We start from the raw sequence: 20,354 nt of genomic DNA, 5'->3' as shown, positions 1-20,354 counted from the left end.
CTAGGTTATTATTACGACTGACACTACAAAAAGAGAATCTAGAAGTAACAGTCTAAGGGAAAAAAATCATTTCCCAACATGATAAATTTAGCTTTGCTAATTCCCCAGAGCTAGCATAGCCTTCCTAGCACCGCAGCATATGTGTGGTTCACTGGATACCATCTTTAACATGTAGGCCTAATTATAACAAATCCTTTTTGCCTGAAAAACTGTTCTTTCTGGAGAGTTAGGACTACAAACTAGCCACACACAGGAAGAACCAATAAACCAAAACCCCAGATTAAGCACATTTATAAAAGTTTTTTCAAGCACAATGCTTGAAAAAGCTTATGCCAGGGGCCTCATTTTGTACAACATAACCCTGTGGTCTGGTGTAGTGGTAGGAAGAAATGTCCTGGCTCGTTTTAATTAGATTAATGCTGATGTCAGCCTCCTTGTGTTTTATGGGGAGAATGACTCGGATTGCATCTGGCCCCTGAACTGAGTGTGAAATAGGAGAGAAGGTTTCTTGTATTCTCTCTCCCTGTGCTTGTGGCACCAATCTAAGGCTGTACATAACCTGATTTTGGATGCACATCTGTAGAAATTGGTGAGGTATCCTTCACCTGCTTTAAGGACACAAACACAAAATCAGCATCCCTTGGTCATGCGTTAAATTGCTATAATCAATTGTTTTGAGAATTCAGATTGATTTCTCATGCATTAGTAGACTCAGAGAGTACTTATTATGGCCTTATTCTTTTGTCAGGGCTAACTTCACTGACATCAGCAGAGTTACACCAATGTAAAAGTGGCTCACATGGGTTGACAATTAGGTTCTTCATCTGTATTGTTTGCTCACATTAAGATGAGGAGGAGGATAAAATGACAGTGTGACTCTTCAGGCACACACGGCTCAACACTAGAATCTCTATGGACCTTTTCTTTGGATAATCTGATGACTGGACAAGAAAAGGGAAAACAATAAACTGTGTATTGCAAGCAACTTCCCATTTTAGCTCTGGATGGAGTCAGCTGAAGAAATAGTAAGGTGCCTCATTTAAGTTGCACTATCTAGAATTCACCCTAAAAACCCAAATACAGTATAATCAGCACAGGTTAACAGCGGTTCCCAATGTGGCAGTATTTGGGAGATAAATAGTCGGGCTGTGCAAAGTTTTGGTCCCTGATTTGATTTGGTGGAGATTCGGCCCAACTCAGAGGCTGAATCTCCAAATCCAAATTGAATCCTTTAATCTCTCTGAATCGAATTGGAACCCTCCTAATGGATCCACTTCTGGGTCCACTTCCAGGTTCGCTGCCAAGCAGGTGGAGGCCCCTGCACTCCTGTTTACAAGCTGCGCTGGTACCTCAAGGGTTGTAGAAAAAACATCTAAAGCTGCATCTATGGCCAAATTGCTGATTCTCCAAATCAGCGTTGAATCTTCAGATTCGGATTCAGACAAATTGAATCAGGGACAGTGATCCGAATCGACAAATTGAATCACTGTCCCTGATTCAGGCTGAATCTGAATCAAATAAGGCCCGCTTCACACACCGCTAATAAATAGCATTACCATTAACGTTGTTGTTATGAGTGCCCAGTGCTGCACAAGACACAAAAGATAGGAGATAGTTCAGTGGGATGAAGACACCCAAGTACCGGTGCCTCCAAGAAGTACTAAAAAATGTATCATCCCACAAGGAATTCTTTATCCATATTTGAAAATGATCCTCCTTGAGACTCCTAGCTTTTAAAAAGGGTTAGTAACCTGTTCCCTGCTCTTCTACTAAGCAGGATACTGCCTTGGTTTCATCATGGAAAGAGTCTTGCTCATGTCAGGTAAAACATCTACTCCAAAACAGAGTTCTTTTCTTCCTAAAAATCTGCTTGAGGTGGAAAAAGTAACGCTCTGAAAACAATAAATGGCCGTGTATTCGACCAGACAGCTTATCTGACAGAACAGTGCTTTCATTAGGAACAGTGGGAGACTCACAGACATTGTAACATTCCTTAGCACAGTGCAGCAGATGGCCTTGGTTTCCACATTTAGGATTTGCTTCTGTTATAACCAGTGTTGGGGGGTGTACAAGAGTTATGCCAGAAGCTCCAGGAGAAATGCAGTCTGACCCTGGGGACCTCCTGGGAAGTGCATACCACAGGAACAGCCTTTTCAGTCTTGTAAGAGGTACAGCATATGTTCCCTCATGAGCCTGACCAGCTGCCAGGTGTCACCAGAGGTAGAAAACCAGTGCCACCATCCACTCCTGCTCTCTCTCCCATTTTAGGTGGCTGCTAACAGGGAGCACGATCTCCACTCCCTAATGAGATTATATCCTGCCTCTGCATGGGGGCACATGCAGCCTTGTTGTGATATCTTCTGCTCTTGCACACCTGAACAAGCAGGATACAGTCGAGGCCTTAGGAGCTGAAATGAACTGAGGAAATAAAATAGTATGGTTTCCTTGACTTTTACTGCCTAAACAGAAATAAGTTAAAAGGGGTTTGCTCTAATTAACAGAGAAGGATTTTAAATTAAGGTTACAAAATAACTTCAGACGGCAGGAGCGAGCTGATTAGTTCCAGCATCAGGCACGAATTATTTCACAACAGCACACTGGCCTGAAGTTTGTAGCTGCTCCCTCACGTTCAGGTACATCTAATAATCTACACATGAAGAAATATCGGTATTCCTATTTCCAGCTGAATTTATTTTTCAACGAATATAAACACTCACGGCAACTTGAGGAGGCTGCAGAAACGTACCACTTCCGGGACCTTTCAGCATGTTGACCGTTGCAAACCAAGTGCTGATAGACATCTTGAATTAAAAAGGATTGCTAGTTTTTTAAAAAACTCAAGGGGCTGATTACTCTGTTAGCTGTGGTGGAGCTTTGACTTTGATACTCACATGCCAGGATTTAAGAAAACTGTGTTTGTTTTTCACAAAATACTAATCAGAGATGTTGTTTTTATTCTTAAAAATGTGCTTACAAAGTACTTTATTGTAATGATTCCTTTTTGAAACAAGGGAAGGCAGCATTTCCCCCAAACTTGGCAAAAACAATCAAAGTCTAGAGTGGGGTTTTTCTTTTCTTTTTGCGAGCCAGGGGCAGAGGGGAAAGAGAGATATGTTTATGTTTTAAAGATTCAAATTAAAAGGTTAAACTTGAAAGCATCACTCAGCCAGTGGGTTTCAAAGAAGTGTGCAGCTATTTGCAAAGTATCTCTTTGCACTATCTAAATCCAATGGCGTGCATTTAAAAGGGAGTGTCGAAATTTCCATGTTGTGTTTGGCTGAAGTCAGCCCCTTGAAATTGTTTTAAGCATGTTTTGTGTATGAATATATACAAATGAATACAAGCTCCAACACTGTCCCATATGTTGAACAACTCACAAATATTTCTTAATATTAAAAGACAAGACATATTTTAGGAGTTGAAGAAAGATATATCATAGTTACAGCACTGTTTTCTTTGGCTAAGGTTCAATTGTTTAAAGCAAGGCTTTTCAGTTAGTTCATTGACAACCGCAGTAAAGGGTGTGATCTTGGCCAAGTGGAAAGATTACTAATATTTTTGCATCATATATTTACTTTAACCAAGCTCATTTATCAACTAGAATGAAAGAAAGTAGCTATCGTTTACTTGCAAATAATTTTACCCTTTCTATTACTATGGTTATTGCTGCTAAACTGCATCTATATACATCTAGTTCAATTGATAATTCAGGGATCCCCAAACTATTCCAAACTGTGGGGGTTCATTTACCAGATGCCATGGACTAAATATAGTTTGTCCAAATAAAAGCACATTTCAAGCACCCTGTCTTAAAACCAGAAGTTGGCAGCCACAGATTCTACGGGTCCCCATAGGCAAAGATCCATTATGCTCCAAAGAAAGAAAATGTTTAAGCTCTCTGTACCCTTTAATAAACAGTTATTTGCAATACATTCAAGAAGCCTTTTTATACCTGGAATGCATAAAATATTGTCATTTGCTTTCCTAAGGGATCACATATTTAAAGAAAACAGTTAAGCTTCAGGAAAAGACCATTTACCTCTATGTTTAAAAAAAACCCAGAACAGTCACCACTTCAAACATCAAATTGTTCTTATGAGAAGAAAATACATTACATTCAGTAAATGGCACTGGTGTATATTTCTCTAAATATGGCATAGCTCAAGGACTTTGTACAACAAAAACGCCAAAAAAAGGGACTGGAACAGAAAGCCACCACAGTGTACCTCCTTTTTTCTCTACTTTAAAAAAAATTAAGTTAGGAAATTGAATTTCTTACTTTGTATTCTGGAATTGACAAAAGGAGGAGAAAGATTGTCATGTGACCCCAGGTCCCTGCTTGCCATGTGATCATAGTGAGTCCCATCTCCATAGTTCTGTTAACAAATAGGAAAAAAACGTTTACAAATGTAGCGGAGGCATTTTCTATGAGTTTTACAAATGTCTGTTACCCTCAGTTCTAAAGAGTGAATAATGAAAAAAAACCATTCAGTTTCTTGCCTCCTTTAATAGGTTCTGCTGGAGCTGCCCAGGAAGCAAATTTAAATGTTATTAGTAATTAATATTTGTTTTTTGGAAACAACTCTCCTGGTAACTGAGCTAATAATCTTGGAGCTGGCGTTGTGCAAGTCAGTTGAGTTCAACCTTTTTTCAAGCAGGCCAAACCTTAAAATCAGAAATGGGCAAAAGGCCGTAGAGGAAAGAACAACGGCTAGAGCTCTGTACATGCACTGAGTTTCCAGAACTCACCAGTTGTTGGCATGGGCTCTGGCCAGAGCCACTGCTTTTGCATAGCTCAGGAGCCTGGGGTGAACAGTGCTCCCGCTTGTCCCCTTTTTCCCCCTGCTACACTAAAGTGATGGCTCAGCCAGAGCCTGAGCTGACACACCAGTGAGCTCACGTCGCTCACTGCACATGGAAAGTGTTTGGGTCTGTAATGCTATTTCCACTAAGGAGCAAGACCTCTGCAAGGATTTGTACATGTGCTTGTGTAACCCACTGATGAGTGTGTCCTACCCCTTCCCTTCTGTCACCAAGTCTTATACTTGGATATATTGGGAGAACTTCCACTGCAAGCAACAGCACTAATTACAGTGCATAAAATGGAGCACAAAGTGCATAAACCTTGGCAGGATCAGGATGCACATTTTATGTATTCAGAATCTCAGACTGAATCAAAAAATTACCAAGAATCAGTCCACCCATAGCACTTTACATCTTCAACTATTGCTAAGAATTTTCTTCAGACTGTGGTAAGAAATGGAAATGTCATCTTCATTTTGCAGAAAGGGAAACTGAGACACATGGAGGTTAAGTTATTTGCATAACACACCCAGAAAATTAATGCAGAGCCCTGATTAAAACTCAAGCCTTCCTCTCAGGCTTATGCTCATTTCTTTATGGCATCTCATTGTACACTCACATTCAAGTTTTTGCATGCATAAATAATTGTGTGTGCAAATTTAGAGGTTACTTTTCAAAACATCTTTTCCTTAAAAGCAATACAAGTGTCAGGGAAAAAGAAAAAACCCTCACAGATGTGTGTGAAGTAATGATGTAATGGCTGCCTAACAAGGCTCAATAAGAAAAAGTGATTGGCTTTTCCTCTTCTATGGGTTAAGTTGAAATTCTATCCTGATATGTTGTAAATCGGGGGGAAAAAATCATTCTGCTCAGATGGCTGCAGTGTAATACAAGACTAAGTAAATTTTCTTCGAAGTGTCACTTGGCATAATCTTAGCCAAAGGGCAGAGTCTGCCCACAGGAAAAAAAGATGGCCTGTGTCTGAACAATAAAGCTGCCTTTCACCTCACTAGACAGTTACTTTGGGGCACTGAACCTCAGCCGGCAACACTTGCAAGCCCTGATGTTAACAGTCATTAGAAAACAATTTAAAAGCAATGTAAACAGTTTAAAGCCATAAATAAAGCGAAAGACCCTTTTTGTCTATTATGCATTTGCAAAATATAAGCAAAAGCAATTCTGATACTGAAGTATATACTTGTGCTCTCTCAGCCCAATTCCAAGAAAGATACTAAGCCCATGACTCTGTAATTGCATAGCACAGACTCAAAGTTTTTGTGATTAATAGGAGGTTTGCTTAATTAAAAAATGTAGAACTGGGCCTTCTTTGAGATAGGGTTACTTGAACTGGTGAGCACTCACTTAAGAGAGGAGTCTCAGTGACTTCAGACTAAGACATGAATGCTAATACTAGGAAATTATATTTCTTAGTCTTCAAATAAATGAAAATTGACTCCCGAGAGTTACAGCAACTCTAGACTTGGCTTTCACAGACACATGGTCAAAACTACTGAATTTCGTTGTACTGCAGCTGTTTAAGTATCACAACAAAGACAGTGAATCTGAATAATTCTCAGTGATAAACAATAATTGAGTTACTACCCTGACAATTAGGACTTAACTTACTGTCAATATGAGAATTACTACGTGAAGAACAGAAAAGATTTCCTCTTCCCATCCACATAATGCACTAGAATGTGAAAACTGACAGCTGTAGCAAAGCCTGAAAACAGTTATTGGTAAACTGGAAGATCTTAGTCTTGAAGGTTAAAATTAGCAGTGGAAGCAGATACTTGCAACCCTCTGAAGACTACTAACTTTCATACTTTGGGTATCGTACTGTAACCCTGGGGGTTTGGAGGTCTATCCAGAAACAAATTGGACAGATACTTAACTGGGATGGAAAAGTCAAGATCCTGCTTTAAGCAGGGGGTCACTCAAGGTCCCTTCCAACTTGACTGTTCGATGATTCTAAAAAGCTGCACACTCACAGACTAATAGACAATAGTGTGCACACTTGCATTTGTATTCACAGCCTATGTAAATAGGAATGAAAACTAAGTATGCACAGTTGTACAGTTTATTGATACAGATACGTGCATGGACATATTTTATGTGACGAATGTAAGCCTATAACTATTAAAAGCTGGCCCAAAAATGTTAAAAATTCCCCTAAGCCTCAAAAATGTAGTCAGTTATGGGTAATTAATGGCGTGTTTCCAAACACATTGAGCCTGATTGGTTTACATCCCTACTTGTGCTTGTTTTAAGGCCTTTTAACAGAGATTGAGCAGAATGTCCAGTTAGGCACTGTTGATCTGAAGGGAGGTGTGGAGTATGATTATGTAAATGGTCGAAGTGGGAGGAAGCAATGATTGTGGGTTGAGATTTTGGCACCACTGGGACTCTTTGCATATTCAAAGGAAAAGTAACTTTCCTTCAACTAGTCCCATTGATTTCAGTTGGATTACCCAAGTAAGATGTCATTCACTCTTCCTAAGTGTGGCTGGATCTGGAAGGAGCACCTTTTAGTATACAAGTGTTTCCTGAAGTTATGCAGTTCATATTTGGCAAGCAAATATGCTGTGTCCATGAGAACTAACATCTTCCTGTATTCAGACTATAGCAAATGTAGTAAAAGGTTAATAACAACATATACCTTTTACAATACTGAGATAACACACTCTTGTTGGATCAATAGCTGATGCAGCCTAGCAAGACAAAATGGATGATGAATATTCCTGCTACCTGTTAGCAGGAGTGGAGTAGGTGTTAGATTCAATCACAGGATCAGATAAGAATGTAAAAAAAGCAGTTTTGAAGAGAAGTTGGTCTGAAGCCAGCTTGGCATGAACATTTTTCCACACAATCAGGTGCAAAACTTGCATTTGAGATTGCAAATTTACATATGCAGGAAGTCTGGTTCGGGAAAAAGATTAGATATACTTACCCTGGATGGACTAGGATGTCCTCCATTCCCCCAGGACCCTGAGCTAGTTCTGTCTTCTACATCTAGGGACAAAAAAGTTCTTTAGGCTTTATTGCAATAATTCTTTCCTTTTGTATAGGCACTTTTAAATTAATGTTTCAAATTAATCTCCTGTTGCCTTTAATTAAGAATCAGGCACGGGGCTACTACGATGATAGTGGCTTCTGACCCAACTGCTTAAATTAACTCATTTAAATTCACAGCAGAAATGAACTGGACCCTCAGGAACCAGAGGTTTGAACATAAAAATTACTTCAGTGGCTCAGTGTTTCATGAGATTTAAAGTGACTGGAATGCACTAGCTAAAGTCGTATAAAACCCTGCGCACAAAATACATATCAAAATAAAATATGATAAAGCAGACAAATGCCAGAAACTAATATAAAAAACATTCTTAAGGTAAATATGGATCCTTGTTTAGACCTCAGTTCATGAAAACATAAGTATGTACTCATAGCCAATGGAGGTTAAGCACTTCCTTAAAATTAAGCATGTATTTGAGTGCTTTTTTGAATTTCCTTGCTTCCTGACCCAGAGTCCATTGCCGTTATTGGGAACCTTTCCATTGCCTTTGAATGCCGCATTCAAGAATGTGCATCACTACTTAGATATCTTTGCCTCTTCCATTAGGGGCAATAGCAACACACTGAAGGCAGGATATAGTATATATCCTAAAAGCAGTGCAGTCTAATTAAGATGACCCCAGATGGGTACCTGTTTTGGATTATTCGGGACGAAAGTCCCAGGTGGCCCATCCAACCTGAGACAGACATCCAGTGATGACTGCTATGAATCTGTTTTCAGCCATTTGCCAACTGCATAGTTGTTTTCATCATTACAAGATTGTCCAGCTGTAGAGAAGGGGGAGGGGGCAACTTGGATGTGAAATGACAGGATAGAGAAAAACAGCACAATGGGGCATAGTTGAACTTGGAGGTGAAACCTGAAGCCCAGGAAAACAGGCAGGGTTCTTAACAAATAGTGATCCATCAAGTTAGTCAGCACCACTCTTAGCCCAGTTTCCATTGAGTCTATCCATCCCATAAGCCTTAAGAAGGGAACGACCAAAGCAGACCATAAATCCCTTGAATGGCCAATGTGCTGATCCCATGCAATGAGCTGGGGAAGCACCCCAGAGGTTCAGCTACAGAGGCAAACTATATGGACAGCCCTAAAAGGGGGGCATAACCCCCTCAAATGACCATAGTTCCTGACACCCAAGATGAGCTGGATGGCAGCACCCAGCATCCATTAAATCCATTTCAGATTGCAGGCCTTACAGGGTAGCAGCAGAGGCCTAGGGGACTTGACCATTGCCTCCACAAATGACCATCTGTACTTAACACTCATAAGAATCGAACAGAACCATCCTCCAGCTCAGGGCTTCCTGATGGCCTTAAGGTAAGGTCATAGAGGCTCTTGGCCCTGATGCACTGCCAGCCCAAATGACCATCAGTGCTAAACCCCCTATATGGGCCATCAGCCTCACTTCTAGCCCAAGGGAGGCTTGACAGATGGTCCCTGCTGACCAGTCCCAATTCTGGTTAGGGTTTTCCAACACTCTAACAGCCAATGGTCATTATTCACCTGGAGAGAAAACAGTACCCACACGTGACACCCTTATTCACGTGAGGACCTATACCATTTGGTCTGAGCATATGCCATTGCTGTACCATATGGCAGTGGTTAGGGCCAGCAGCCGACACTGACAGAAGAAAGGTTTGCAATATAGATGCTCTAGGACATTAGATAACCCCAGCTGATCACAATGAGCACCAGGTTTGGAGACCACCCTTGGAATTGGCCTGTGGCAGGAACCGTGGGAAGGTACCGGGCTCAATTCTACCGCAGTCTGTACCCAGACCATCACCTCTTCAGGAGTCATCTCCATCTTAAGAGTGTCATGGGCTGAAGAGTTGTGGTGTCTGCCTTCTCTTCTTCTCTCTAAAAACAAGAGGTGACTACTACTGACTAGATGTATAACTTAGAACTAAATCACTTTTTCTAGCTCATTTTATCAATGCATAAAATGCCTTGACAAAACAGGATTACAGAAACTGTTTCAGGAGTAGGTATTTTTTGTGTGTTTTATGGTATTTCTATATTACTGTTTCTCTTGCTGCTGCTTCTGATAGTAATATATTTCTATATTTTTCAGCCTTTCCAAGTGTAAAAAGGGTTGTTTTTAATAATGAGCTATTATCACTGTTCAAATTGTATTCTCTTTTTTCCTACTGAAGTTTTACAACAGCTTAGATAGGAGTCTGAGAGAAGGAGAAGCACAATAGCTCTTCAAAAGTTATCCCAATTGTAAACAGATGTCCCTCATGGATAGTCAAAGACAGTGTAGTATGTGCCTCAGGGCAGGTCATGCTAGTTCTGAGGTTTCATCAAGGCCCAAGAGAAGAGTCCAAAGTCCCTTAAATCTACTCTTTAAAGCTGCTATTTAAGGCTGAATGCATTTCTTTCTATGTGGGGCACTGAAGAAGGCTAAGGTAAGTCTGTATAGCTTCTGTCCTCATGAAATTCTCCCCCAGGTATTTCAGCTAACAAAAAAGGTAATAAGCAAACAAGAGACTGAATCAGCAAAGCACTTTAGCATGACTTTAAATTTCAGCATGCAAGTAGTTCCACTGACATCACATTAATTTATGGTAATCAGTCAAGTCAGAGGGACTTTTCAGATGCTCAGAGGTGTAACAACTAGGGTCTGGGCCCTCGGAGGCAACAGTGGCAGGGAGGGCATCAGGGACTGGGTCAGCAGTGATAGTGGCTGCCATTCTTGCAGACCCTCTAAGTAGGTGCCCAGGGATGGCACCCCAGTTGCCCACTCCTTATGTTACTACTGGTGTTTAGGGTTAAGTACACACCTAAGTATTTTAGTGGACTGGGACCAGAATGACAAACTCCATAACATGTTTTATGAAGTATTACATTTCACTAAATCTAATTGTATTATTATTTTTCTTGTGGACCTCTGTTCCGACATTCCAGGGTCATATGTTCAACTTGCTGCAAGTCTAAACAGATGAAAGCTCAGAGAACTGGCTTTCAGAGTCAATAAGCTGTGGCCTATTTTTCCAGAAGGAGCTGATGTATGCCTGAACCCGTTTAGAGCCTGATTCATGGATAGAATATCCTATACCATGACTGAGTTAATGCTGCAAGAGAACCCTTAACTTCTGCAAGGACTTGACTTTGGAATACTTGATTAGGCACTGTTAATATTAAAACCTTTCTGTAAGGCATATTTAAAGAACTTCCATGTTGCAAGACAGCAACTATCTAGTTTAATGAGAAGCACAGTATTCTAGGTGAGGATATAAAGTTGGCTCATATGACACTATAATATTTTCAGTATTATTCTTCCTCCCATTCCTTATGGTTTTTAATTTATTTTTAAAACTATTGCTTGTTATCTGCTGAGTACAAACAGTAGCTTTTAATCTAATGGGACAAAAAGACATCTTTGGTCTAGCTAGAAGAATTTTAGTAGAGCATTACAAGAAAATGTATATGTGTGTATATTTTACAGGTGCACCGATATATTGCTTGCATGTTGGATCAGCACCATTAAAAGGCAAATTTACATTACTGGCTATCTGCTTTTTTTGGCCAGTGTAGCCGATAATGATCACTGAAAAATATAATTAATTATGCCTTCTGGCTGGGCCCCCAGACACCGTGTGCATGTGCATGGCTGCATGCATGCACGTGACCAGGAATGCAGCTGGGCAGTGTGGAGCAGGTCACTGCAGGTAGATATGTGGAGGGGAAGAGCTGTGGGGGAGGGAAAGAGATTGAGTGGGGAAGATCAAGGCCCCCATGTTGAGGGAGGAAGTGGGGTATGGTCTGGGACTGGGGGCGCTGCCCTGCCAGGGCAGTGCATGGGGCTAGGGGCAACAGAGCACAACAGAATGGAGCCATGGGCAACTGGCCCAGTAGGCATGGTGGGGGGCTCCCCGCCACGGCACACCCCTCCAGGGAAGGTATGGAGGGGCATATGCCCCCCCCCCCCTGTTTTGTGCACATGGCAAATGTGGGCTGTCTGCTGTGGGCTTAGGGCTCCCCACTTTGCTGTCTTTCCCTCGAGAGCCCCACACTGGTTGCACACCCCCTGCCCACCCTGCAGCAGTGAGGGCAGCGAGTTGTGCCTCCATTTGTTGAACAGGCAGGGAACATGTAGCCACTGTGGGGTTCCTGGGGCAAAGGCAGCAGTGAGCAGAGAGCCCTGAGCCCACACTCAGCAGCTCGCATCTGCCCTTGCTCTGCTCAGTTCTGCCCTGCTTAAAACCATCCCCACACTTAAAAATGGTGGCAGGGGTGCTTGAACTAAAGCTCACTCAATGAACTTTTAGTTCAAGCACGCCTGCTGCCATTATTAAGTGCTGGGACACCAATCCCCTGAACAAGCCACCCATGGCTCCATCCTACGCCCAGCCCCAGCTCCAAGTCCCATTTACTGCCCTGACTGGGCAGCATCCCCAGCCCCAAACCCTGGCCCCCACCCATCCAGTAACCCTCTCCCATGCCCCTGATCCTCTACAGACTTACTTACATGGAGCTGCTCTCCATGCTGCCTGGCTGCATTCCTGTAATTTGGTTACCGGATCAGCATCAACAGATATGGCTGGTTAATTATCGGCTATAAGGATTGGTCAAGAAAATCTTTATTGTTGCACCCCTAGTTTATTTTACAAATAAAATCAGAGGACATTTCTCCTTCTAAATTACGTGGGTTAAGTGGTCGAGGAGCAGAGAATATTAAGAACTCTAAACTTGGGACAGTGTGACTATTAAGGATTTGTGAAACTATTTTTACCTTGAAAAACACTGTTTGTTTAATTTTATTCTTTTCCCATAGTATAACTCCTGTTATCTCAATAAAAGATTAAAGTGTTAATAGCAGATGACACACTCAGGTAAATATTTAATTAAGCTCTAGAAAAAGAAAGAAAATGTGTATCATTTACCTGACAGATCAGATCAACCATTCCATTTGGTTAATCAGGCAGATTTTTTTTTTTAAATCATTTGGGCTATGTAAGTAATCATTAACTCTTTTAGGGCCTGATTCAAAACCCACTGAAGTTAAGAAAGATACTCTTAATAGCTTTGATAGGCTATTGGACCATCATACTACCACTTGACTAGACCAGGGGTGCTCAACCTCCAGCATGAGGGCCAGATTTGGCCTGCAGCACTATGTCATCTACCCTCCATGGATCTCGACATTTGGTGAGAGGAGAGTGGTGGCACTGCTTGACTCCACTACCAAGTTTCCAGACCAAGAGGAAATCTGTGTCCTGTACACTGAATCAGACATGTGATCCCAGTACACAGGGCCAGGTAGCAGCCATGCTGGGTACCAGAGCCCCCAGAGGCCTGCAAGGGGTGGCACCAAGTCCCCAGGACCCAATCTCAGTGTGCTGGAGTGGGAAGGGATGGCGCCAGGCCCCCAGCACCCAATCTCAGCCATAGTGGGGTAGTGCCAGATCCCCAGGGCCAATCCTAGCATACTGAAGTGGGAAGGAGAGGTACTAGGCCTTTGGGGACCAATCCTAACATGCAGAGGTGGAAGAGAGTGATGCTGGGTTCCTGGACCCAATCCTGGTATGGAGGGCTCTATCTGACCCACAGACCTGCATTGCCTCAGTCATCTAGCCAGCAGGGCCAAAAGGTGAGCACCCCTGGACTAAACCATCCAAAATCCATATTAAAACCCTTAGGTGATAAAAATGTATTATGTATATCTGCAAAGATCTCTGTCCCTCTAAACTTCTCTAACTTTTGTACATCATCTAGTTTATATTTATGATATTTCTTTTTTTTTCTGCTTCAGAATACTAAATAAGATTACATAGAAATATAAGCTGATTACTTACAAGGCATGCCAGATTTCAGCCTGTAGTAAGTGTTTATGACTGAGTTATAAACCTCCAAAAATGAAATTACTGGGTAAATGCTATCACAATATTAATGATACTGTTGTAAACAACACCAACAAGAATAGAGCTACAGAACAGATAATTTACCTTCAAACTTATTTTAAAATATATCAATCAGGCTGTATTATATGAAAAGGCTAAATAAATAAATCAATCTGGGTAAACTTGTAAGTGAAACAAAGATGGTATTTTGAATAGGTTTGCATTTGTTATCCAATAGTGCTAATAGTAATGTATTAAAGCAGTAGTTTCTGCCCCAGGTATGTTGGGAAATATGGGGTTGATCTCTACAAACATTTATGCATAGGGATAGCTTTACTCATGTGATTAGTCTGGCTAATATTATGGCCAGCTCTGCCATCTATGGATGGCATGATGGCATGTATGACGGATTCAAATCTACACTGCTAGTTGCTAAACTCAGACTGTATAATCTTTTTGCTCCCTTAGGGCATCTATACACATGCTGCAGGGTGGAGAGGGGGGTGGAGCTTTAATTATAGCGACTCCCACAGCGTTAGTTAAAGTGCCTCCACTGCCATTTTGAAATGTGGGGATGCTGAATACACGTGACATGGAGGCTGCTGCAACGTGCTAATTAGCACACTCCAGCAGACTCACAGCAGGCTTGTTTAACTGAGTCTGCTACGATGTGTGCTAATTAGAGGTTTGCCGTGTGTATAGGTACCTTTAGTTTCTAACCAAAGTCTGGGAGCAAACTACTTTAGTCACCATACACCTCTGACAAATTTGTTCACAGAAGAAAACATTGAGTAGACAAGGCCAGAGAGGTAAATAAGTTCCTACTGATTGTCTACGTCTAATTTCCACAAATTCACTTTATTCCTATTGTTTCCATAACTGCTTTCAAATTCCATAACTGCTCCCCAGCTGACAACAGAGGACTGAAATGCCCCTTTTACAAAAACTTATCTATATCTAGCTTGGGAGCTGTGATCGCTCCCTCCTGCCATGTATCAGACAGGTTTTTGGAAGCTCAAGGCTAGATTACTGCAATGTGTCTGAAGTAAGACAGCAACTGAAAAACACCTGAAATCTTGACCTGGTGTGGAACATGAAAACTTGTCTCATGAGTAGACTCATCTTTTATGAGCGCATAGAGCTAGTGTTCATTCCTTTGACAGGTGTTGTGATCTGTCAGGGCCAGAGTTTGACATTCTTCATGGAGCTGTGAAAGCTGATTCGCCTTGCTCAAGCTTTTAAAAGATTATGGCCAACTTTGCAGAAGCATCTTCCAGTTTGTGCTCCTACCTGAAAGTTACATTCCTGTTGGAAACTTGTGTCTCTGCATTAGGCCCTGATCCAGCCATCTGATCTCTATGGGTAAAGTCTTGCATAAACATAGAGACTATTGAAGATCATGGCGCTGTGGAAGGATGACAGGGACCATTTTGCAGATCCAAACTTGGGTTCAGTAACACAAGATGACTGAATGGAGCTAGCACTGTTTCTCTGTTTACCGGTGTGTTTACATTATACCTTTGACAGCACTTCATGTAGAGTCAGCGTGCTCCTTGATGAAACAGTTCTGATGAATAGCAGCCAGGGAACTGAAATATCCTTATGAAGTAACTTTATACAAGAATTTTGAAATGAAGATATATTATTTAGTGGGTGCACTATCAGAAAGCTGATTCCTAACAAAAAATCCAGGCTGTCAGGAGATCATTAAATGAATAATGCTGAGGAGAGAATTTGCCAGGTTTTCAGTTTTTTTAACCTATACATTCTGTAATTTTTAATTATTTTATTTCTGCTAAGCGCCTAAATACTGAGGCATTGGGCAGTTTATCGGAGTGCAATAAGTATTTCAGAACTGCATCCTGGGTCTTGCCCCTCTCCTCTACCCATTGTCCAGAGTAGGGGTCCTTAACCCCCAGCTGGCCTCAGAGCTCTGTCTTGCACGGCTCCTTATGGATCTAAAAATTGGTGATGGGGGAGCAGTTGTAGCTAACTACCGCTTCCCTATTGTCAGATTTTCAGACCCAGAGAGAGTCCCATGGGCTGGATAGCATAGCTGTGCATGCTAGATTCACTGCCACCATGCCAAGCAGGGTGGCATGAAGCTAATCAGGATTGGGAAGTGAAGCACAGACCCAGGCAAGACAACAAGGCCAGGACAAGGCAGCGTGAGGCCTGATCGTGGTGTGTGAAGCTCAGTTAGCCCTACAGACTGGTCCTGTGCCAAAAGATTGAGTGCCACTGACCTAAAGCAGTGATTCTCAGCTGAGGTATCACAAGCTTCTTTTAAGGATGCTTTTAATATTAGCACTCTTACACGTCCAGATCCCTAGACACGATTCACAAGATGACACCCAAAGATTTCCAAAAAGAATCCAGATTCTCAGAAGCATTTTACCCCTAGCGTGGACTTTGAGGTCTTTGCAAGATACAAATTGTTCTGTAATTTTTCTGTAATCATAAAATTAGTGAAATTTGTTTTTGGAACAGGTGCCACTGTGTTCAGAAAAGTTATGGAGGGGTGTCTTGAGCCCAAAAAGGTTAAGAACCACTGGTCTAGAAGGAGAGACATGACTTTAGCAGCTAAGCTCCCCATCTTGAAAACTGATCGGGGTGGAGTGGCCCTGTGTGCAAGCGGACATCAGTGATCTAACTTTTAGTTCACTTCTGGTGCTTAATTTGATTAATATTTATTCATGTGGATAAAATGATCATGAGTCTTGCATTAAAAGTGCTCAGTTCGACAAGACTCCTGTTACTATGGCTCTGTCAACAAAGCATGGAAATGCCTGTTTAAATCTATGTTAGGCATCTGAGTCAAAATCAAAAGGATCACCTAGCCCCAACAAGCTATTTGGTTAAGACACATCAGTTTCTATCACTAGTGGCATAGGAAGAAGTGATGGGGCCAGCATCACATCCAGACTTCTTTAACTACAAAGCTTCAGTGACCAGGTACCTATATATGTACAGCTGAATCAACTGAGGATAGCCTTCAGCACAAGTCCAGAATGAGGTTCAAACTCATGGCTCTATAGCTGCCATAGTGTAACTTAACCCCTAAGATGTCACTATACCCCTAAGCAGCTAAGCAATCCCAGTGGGCTACTTACATGCTTAACTTTCATCAGGACTGTCCAACATGCAGCCCACAAGAGATAAAATGATGGCCCCAGGGATCCTGGCTAGCTACTATTCCCTTCACCTCTCCATCTCCTACTGTAGCCAGGTTCTCTGGGCTCCCCTTCCTCCTGCTTTGCTTTTCACTTCCCATCCATGGGGGACTGGGTTGAGGGGTCAGGGGAACCCACATGGCAGCTGGAACGTGGGGGAGGGGGAGGAACATGGGGGAGGGAGGGGTACATGGAAGACCACACAGTGTGCAGGCTGGGGGTCTTACAGACGCAACCTAGTTCAGCATGCAGCCCCCAGATGCTGAGAAGTTGGACAGCCCTGTGTTATATGGTTACCTGAATCAACACTACACTGTCCTCTGCTGAGCTCGCTACTGCTGCAGAACCACCTCCTCACTGTTAGTGCCAACCACCAAAAGGCATCATCAGACACTCAAAATACCAGATAACTGGTAATAGAGAGAAGGGCCACTGCCAGGGTAGGATAAACAGGAGATGATTCTGTGGGAAGAAAACTATCTGGCCAAGGAGAATTAGTTTTTGTATGAGAAGCCAGAAGGAAGGATAGACAGCATTGGGAGATTACCCCTATTTATGCATGTTCACTATTCACTATCAGACTGTAGAGAAAAAATAGAGGTTATATCTCCACTTCAGAGTATCAAATATACAGCTTCCTACTTCCCCGTTTTAACTGAAAACCCTTTGCTATCAGCTATGTGCTAACTTAAGACACCATTTATATTTTAAACTTCCCACCTATGTTAAAAGTTTTGGGCTCTGATCTGACCATGACAAGCAATCACTCATACATTATCTTCAGGGGTCCTGTCTTAGCTTTCAACCAATTTTTGTTGTATTTAGACTTAAATGTGCAAACTACACTATATTACTCTGCAAAACATCAATGAGAGAGCTTAATTAAGTAACACTGACAGATAAATCCATTTCTTTCGCAGTAATCAAATCAAAGCAGGTTGACATAACACAGGAACTTAATACAGTTATTCTCTTGTAATTGGAAAAAGGCCCTTTACTTCTCATTAAAGCAATCTTCTGGGTATTGGCATAATAAGAAGGCTCAGAGCTTTAATACTGCCCTGTAAAAGCCTCAAGACACAGACCCCTTTAGCAAACATGCCAGATTATCTAATTCCTGGATCACGGTGGAACATGTAGTTGTTATTGTTTTAAACTACTAATTCTTTATCTCAGCTACAGTTAAAAGAACTAAATTAATATAAAATACAGATGTTGGAAATTTCGAAATATGCATATCCTGGTTTAGGGGGGTGGGAGAGTCATTCTTTAAAAGACTACTTGACTTTGGCCTGAAAGTTTGTAGCTCACCAAAATGAAAGTATTTTTTTTCATACATGTACATTTGTAAACATAATAACATATAAAATGTAAGCTTTTGTTTGTTTTAGAACAAGCAGGTTTCTTTTGGACTTTTTTTGTTTACACATAAAAATATCATAAAACTTTGGCTGAAGCTTTCCTACTCTTTCTGTGCTGATATTTTGGAACTCTACTCTAGCAGTGGGCAATTATTTTGGCTGGAGGGCCGCTTAACAAGTTTTGGCGAGCTGTCTAGGGCCACATGGGTAGCCCTGCCCCTTGACAGCTGTCTTGCCCCTTGGTCACCATATTGAGACTGAAAGTCCTGCCACCTAACCCCTGAACTTTGCCACCCCAAGGTCCTCCCCTTGCCCCTCTTCCCCCAAATGCTTCTTTTGGGAGGGGGTTGCCATTTTAGAAAAAGAAAAAAAACAAATCATACACTAAAAGTCAAACACCACCTATAACATATTTGAATTGTATTACAAAAAAATTTTTTGTCATGATTTGTGTTTGTGTACTGTATATAGAGGTGATTGAATATTACCTTAAAAATAAATCTTACTCTTGTATATTGGGTGGGGGGTAGGGTGTGGTTGGGGTGTGTGTATGGTGTGTGTGTGTGTGTGTATGGTGGGATGTGGGGCTGTGTGGGGGGGTTGAAGGGGAGTGGCTGTGTGTGTAGGGAGGCATAGGGTATATTGGGGGGTGTATGTAGGTAGAGGTTGTGGGGGCAGGGTGTGTGAGTGTGTGTGAGGTTTGTGGGGTGTGAGGGAGGGTGGGGAGTGTGGGAATGCCCCACACACTCATCTACATGGTGCACAGCTCCCACAGCAGGCAGCAGCAGCAGGCAGGTGTGCTCAGGGTGCTCATGCCCAGTGGAGGTGCTGGCACCCAATGGAGTGCTGCTCTGGCCAGAAGGGGACAGGGAAATCAGCTGTCTCCCTGCTGCAAGTATGGGAGCTGCAGGCACATGGCATGGAGCCCCCATGATACAAGTACCTGAGCAGGCTATGCTCCTTACCCCCACGTGCAGAGCTGGCTGGAGCCTGTCCCACCAGGTGCTGTTGGCAATGTGGGCTGTGCACCATGTGGAGGACTGTGTAGGGGTTCCCACACCTCCCACCCTCCCACACACCCACATGCTGCCCACCTGAGCTCCACACTCCTGTCATCCCCCACTTGGCATGGGCGCTATGCTGGTCTCTGCTCTTCCATCAGCTGCAACTCCACTGCCCTCACCCTGGCCCCTGATGCTTTCCTACCTACTGCCTGGGGCAAGCTGGATGCCTGGAAAAGCAAGGAGGTTTCCATGGGGGAGGGCTTAGCAGAGATAGCAACAGCCCTGCCTGGAAGCTGCATGCTGGTGGGGCCGGTAGGAGGGAGGCACAATAGGGTATGTTGGCGGGTGTGCATATGTGTGGGTGCCTTGCTCCCACCCCCATGGGCAGGGTAGAAATCACTGGTGGGCGCCACAGGCCAGAAGAAAGTGCCTGGTGGGCTGGATCTGGCCGGTGGGCCATATTTTGCCGACCACTGCTCTACTCCCATTCCCCACCTTTGCTAATAGGGATGGTTACAAACACATGACAGTCCCTGACAATGCTTAACTTTTCTCCCTGCATGTGATGTAGATCTCGAATGCCACAAGAACTGGTTCGGTGCTTGTTTGATGGGTTATACTCTATATTAAGCTTTCCATTGTTCCACTTGCCTTTGGCCTTGAGGAGTTATAAAGTTGGGATACAACACTAACATCCTTAATGAACAGATGGAAGTCTACACCTGACATATTTGTTCATTCTCTTTTTTATTTTGTTTACCTGGGTTTTCTGAGTGGGATCTGGTATGCTATCAACAGTCAAAGTTGACCTTTATACAGTACTGTTCCTTTATACTTAAATCAATCATATATTTTTCAATTTCAAGAAAGGAAAAAAAATCTTAGCAATAACTGCCTGGTAACTGTAACTCCCTTTACTGGTAAATTAACATCACAGGTATTACAGGAAATAGTCTATAAACTTCTAGGCCCCAAACCTGCAAAGATTTAAGCATATGTTTCTATACTGTGAATAAGTCCATTATAGGCAAAGGGACTGATACCAGCCCTCACTGGAATCAAGGGAAAATGCCCACTGACTTTCTTAGAGTGAG

General features: G+C 42.4%; 1 protein-coding gene across 6 annotated transcripts in view; it reads right to left on the bottom strand.

Annotated features, from left to right (window-relative positions):
* TCF4 (transcription factor 4) overlaps positions 1–20,354 on the bottom strand; it is a 346,905-nt gene that overhangs the window by 239,341 nt on the left and 87,210 nt on the right. For all 6 annotated transcript variants that reach the window (XM_019531761.1, XM_019531758.1, XM_019531757.1 and 3 more), the window contains exons 3-4: positions 7,754–7,815; positions 4,280–4,376 (exon numbers count right to left, since the gene is read on the bottom strand). In XM_019531761.1, the coding sequence (XP_019387306.1) occupies positions 4,280–4,376; positions 7,754–7,815 (159 nt within the window). The remainder of the gene's footprint in view (positions 1–4,279; positions 4,377–7,753; positions 7,816–20,354) is intronic.

This window comes from Crocodylus porosus, unplaced genomic scaffold (genome assembly GCF_001723895.1).
Source record: "Crocodylus porosus isolate Cpor-Errol unplaced genomic scaffold, CroPor_comp1, whole genome shotgun sequence".
NCBI lineage: Eukaryota > Metazoa > Chordata > Crocodylia > Crocodylidae > Crocodylus > Crocodylus porosus.
Note: the sequence above shows the minus strand (reverse complement) of the source record. Positions and strands in the feature narration are given on the sequence as shown.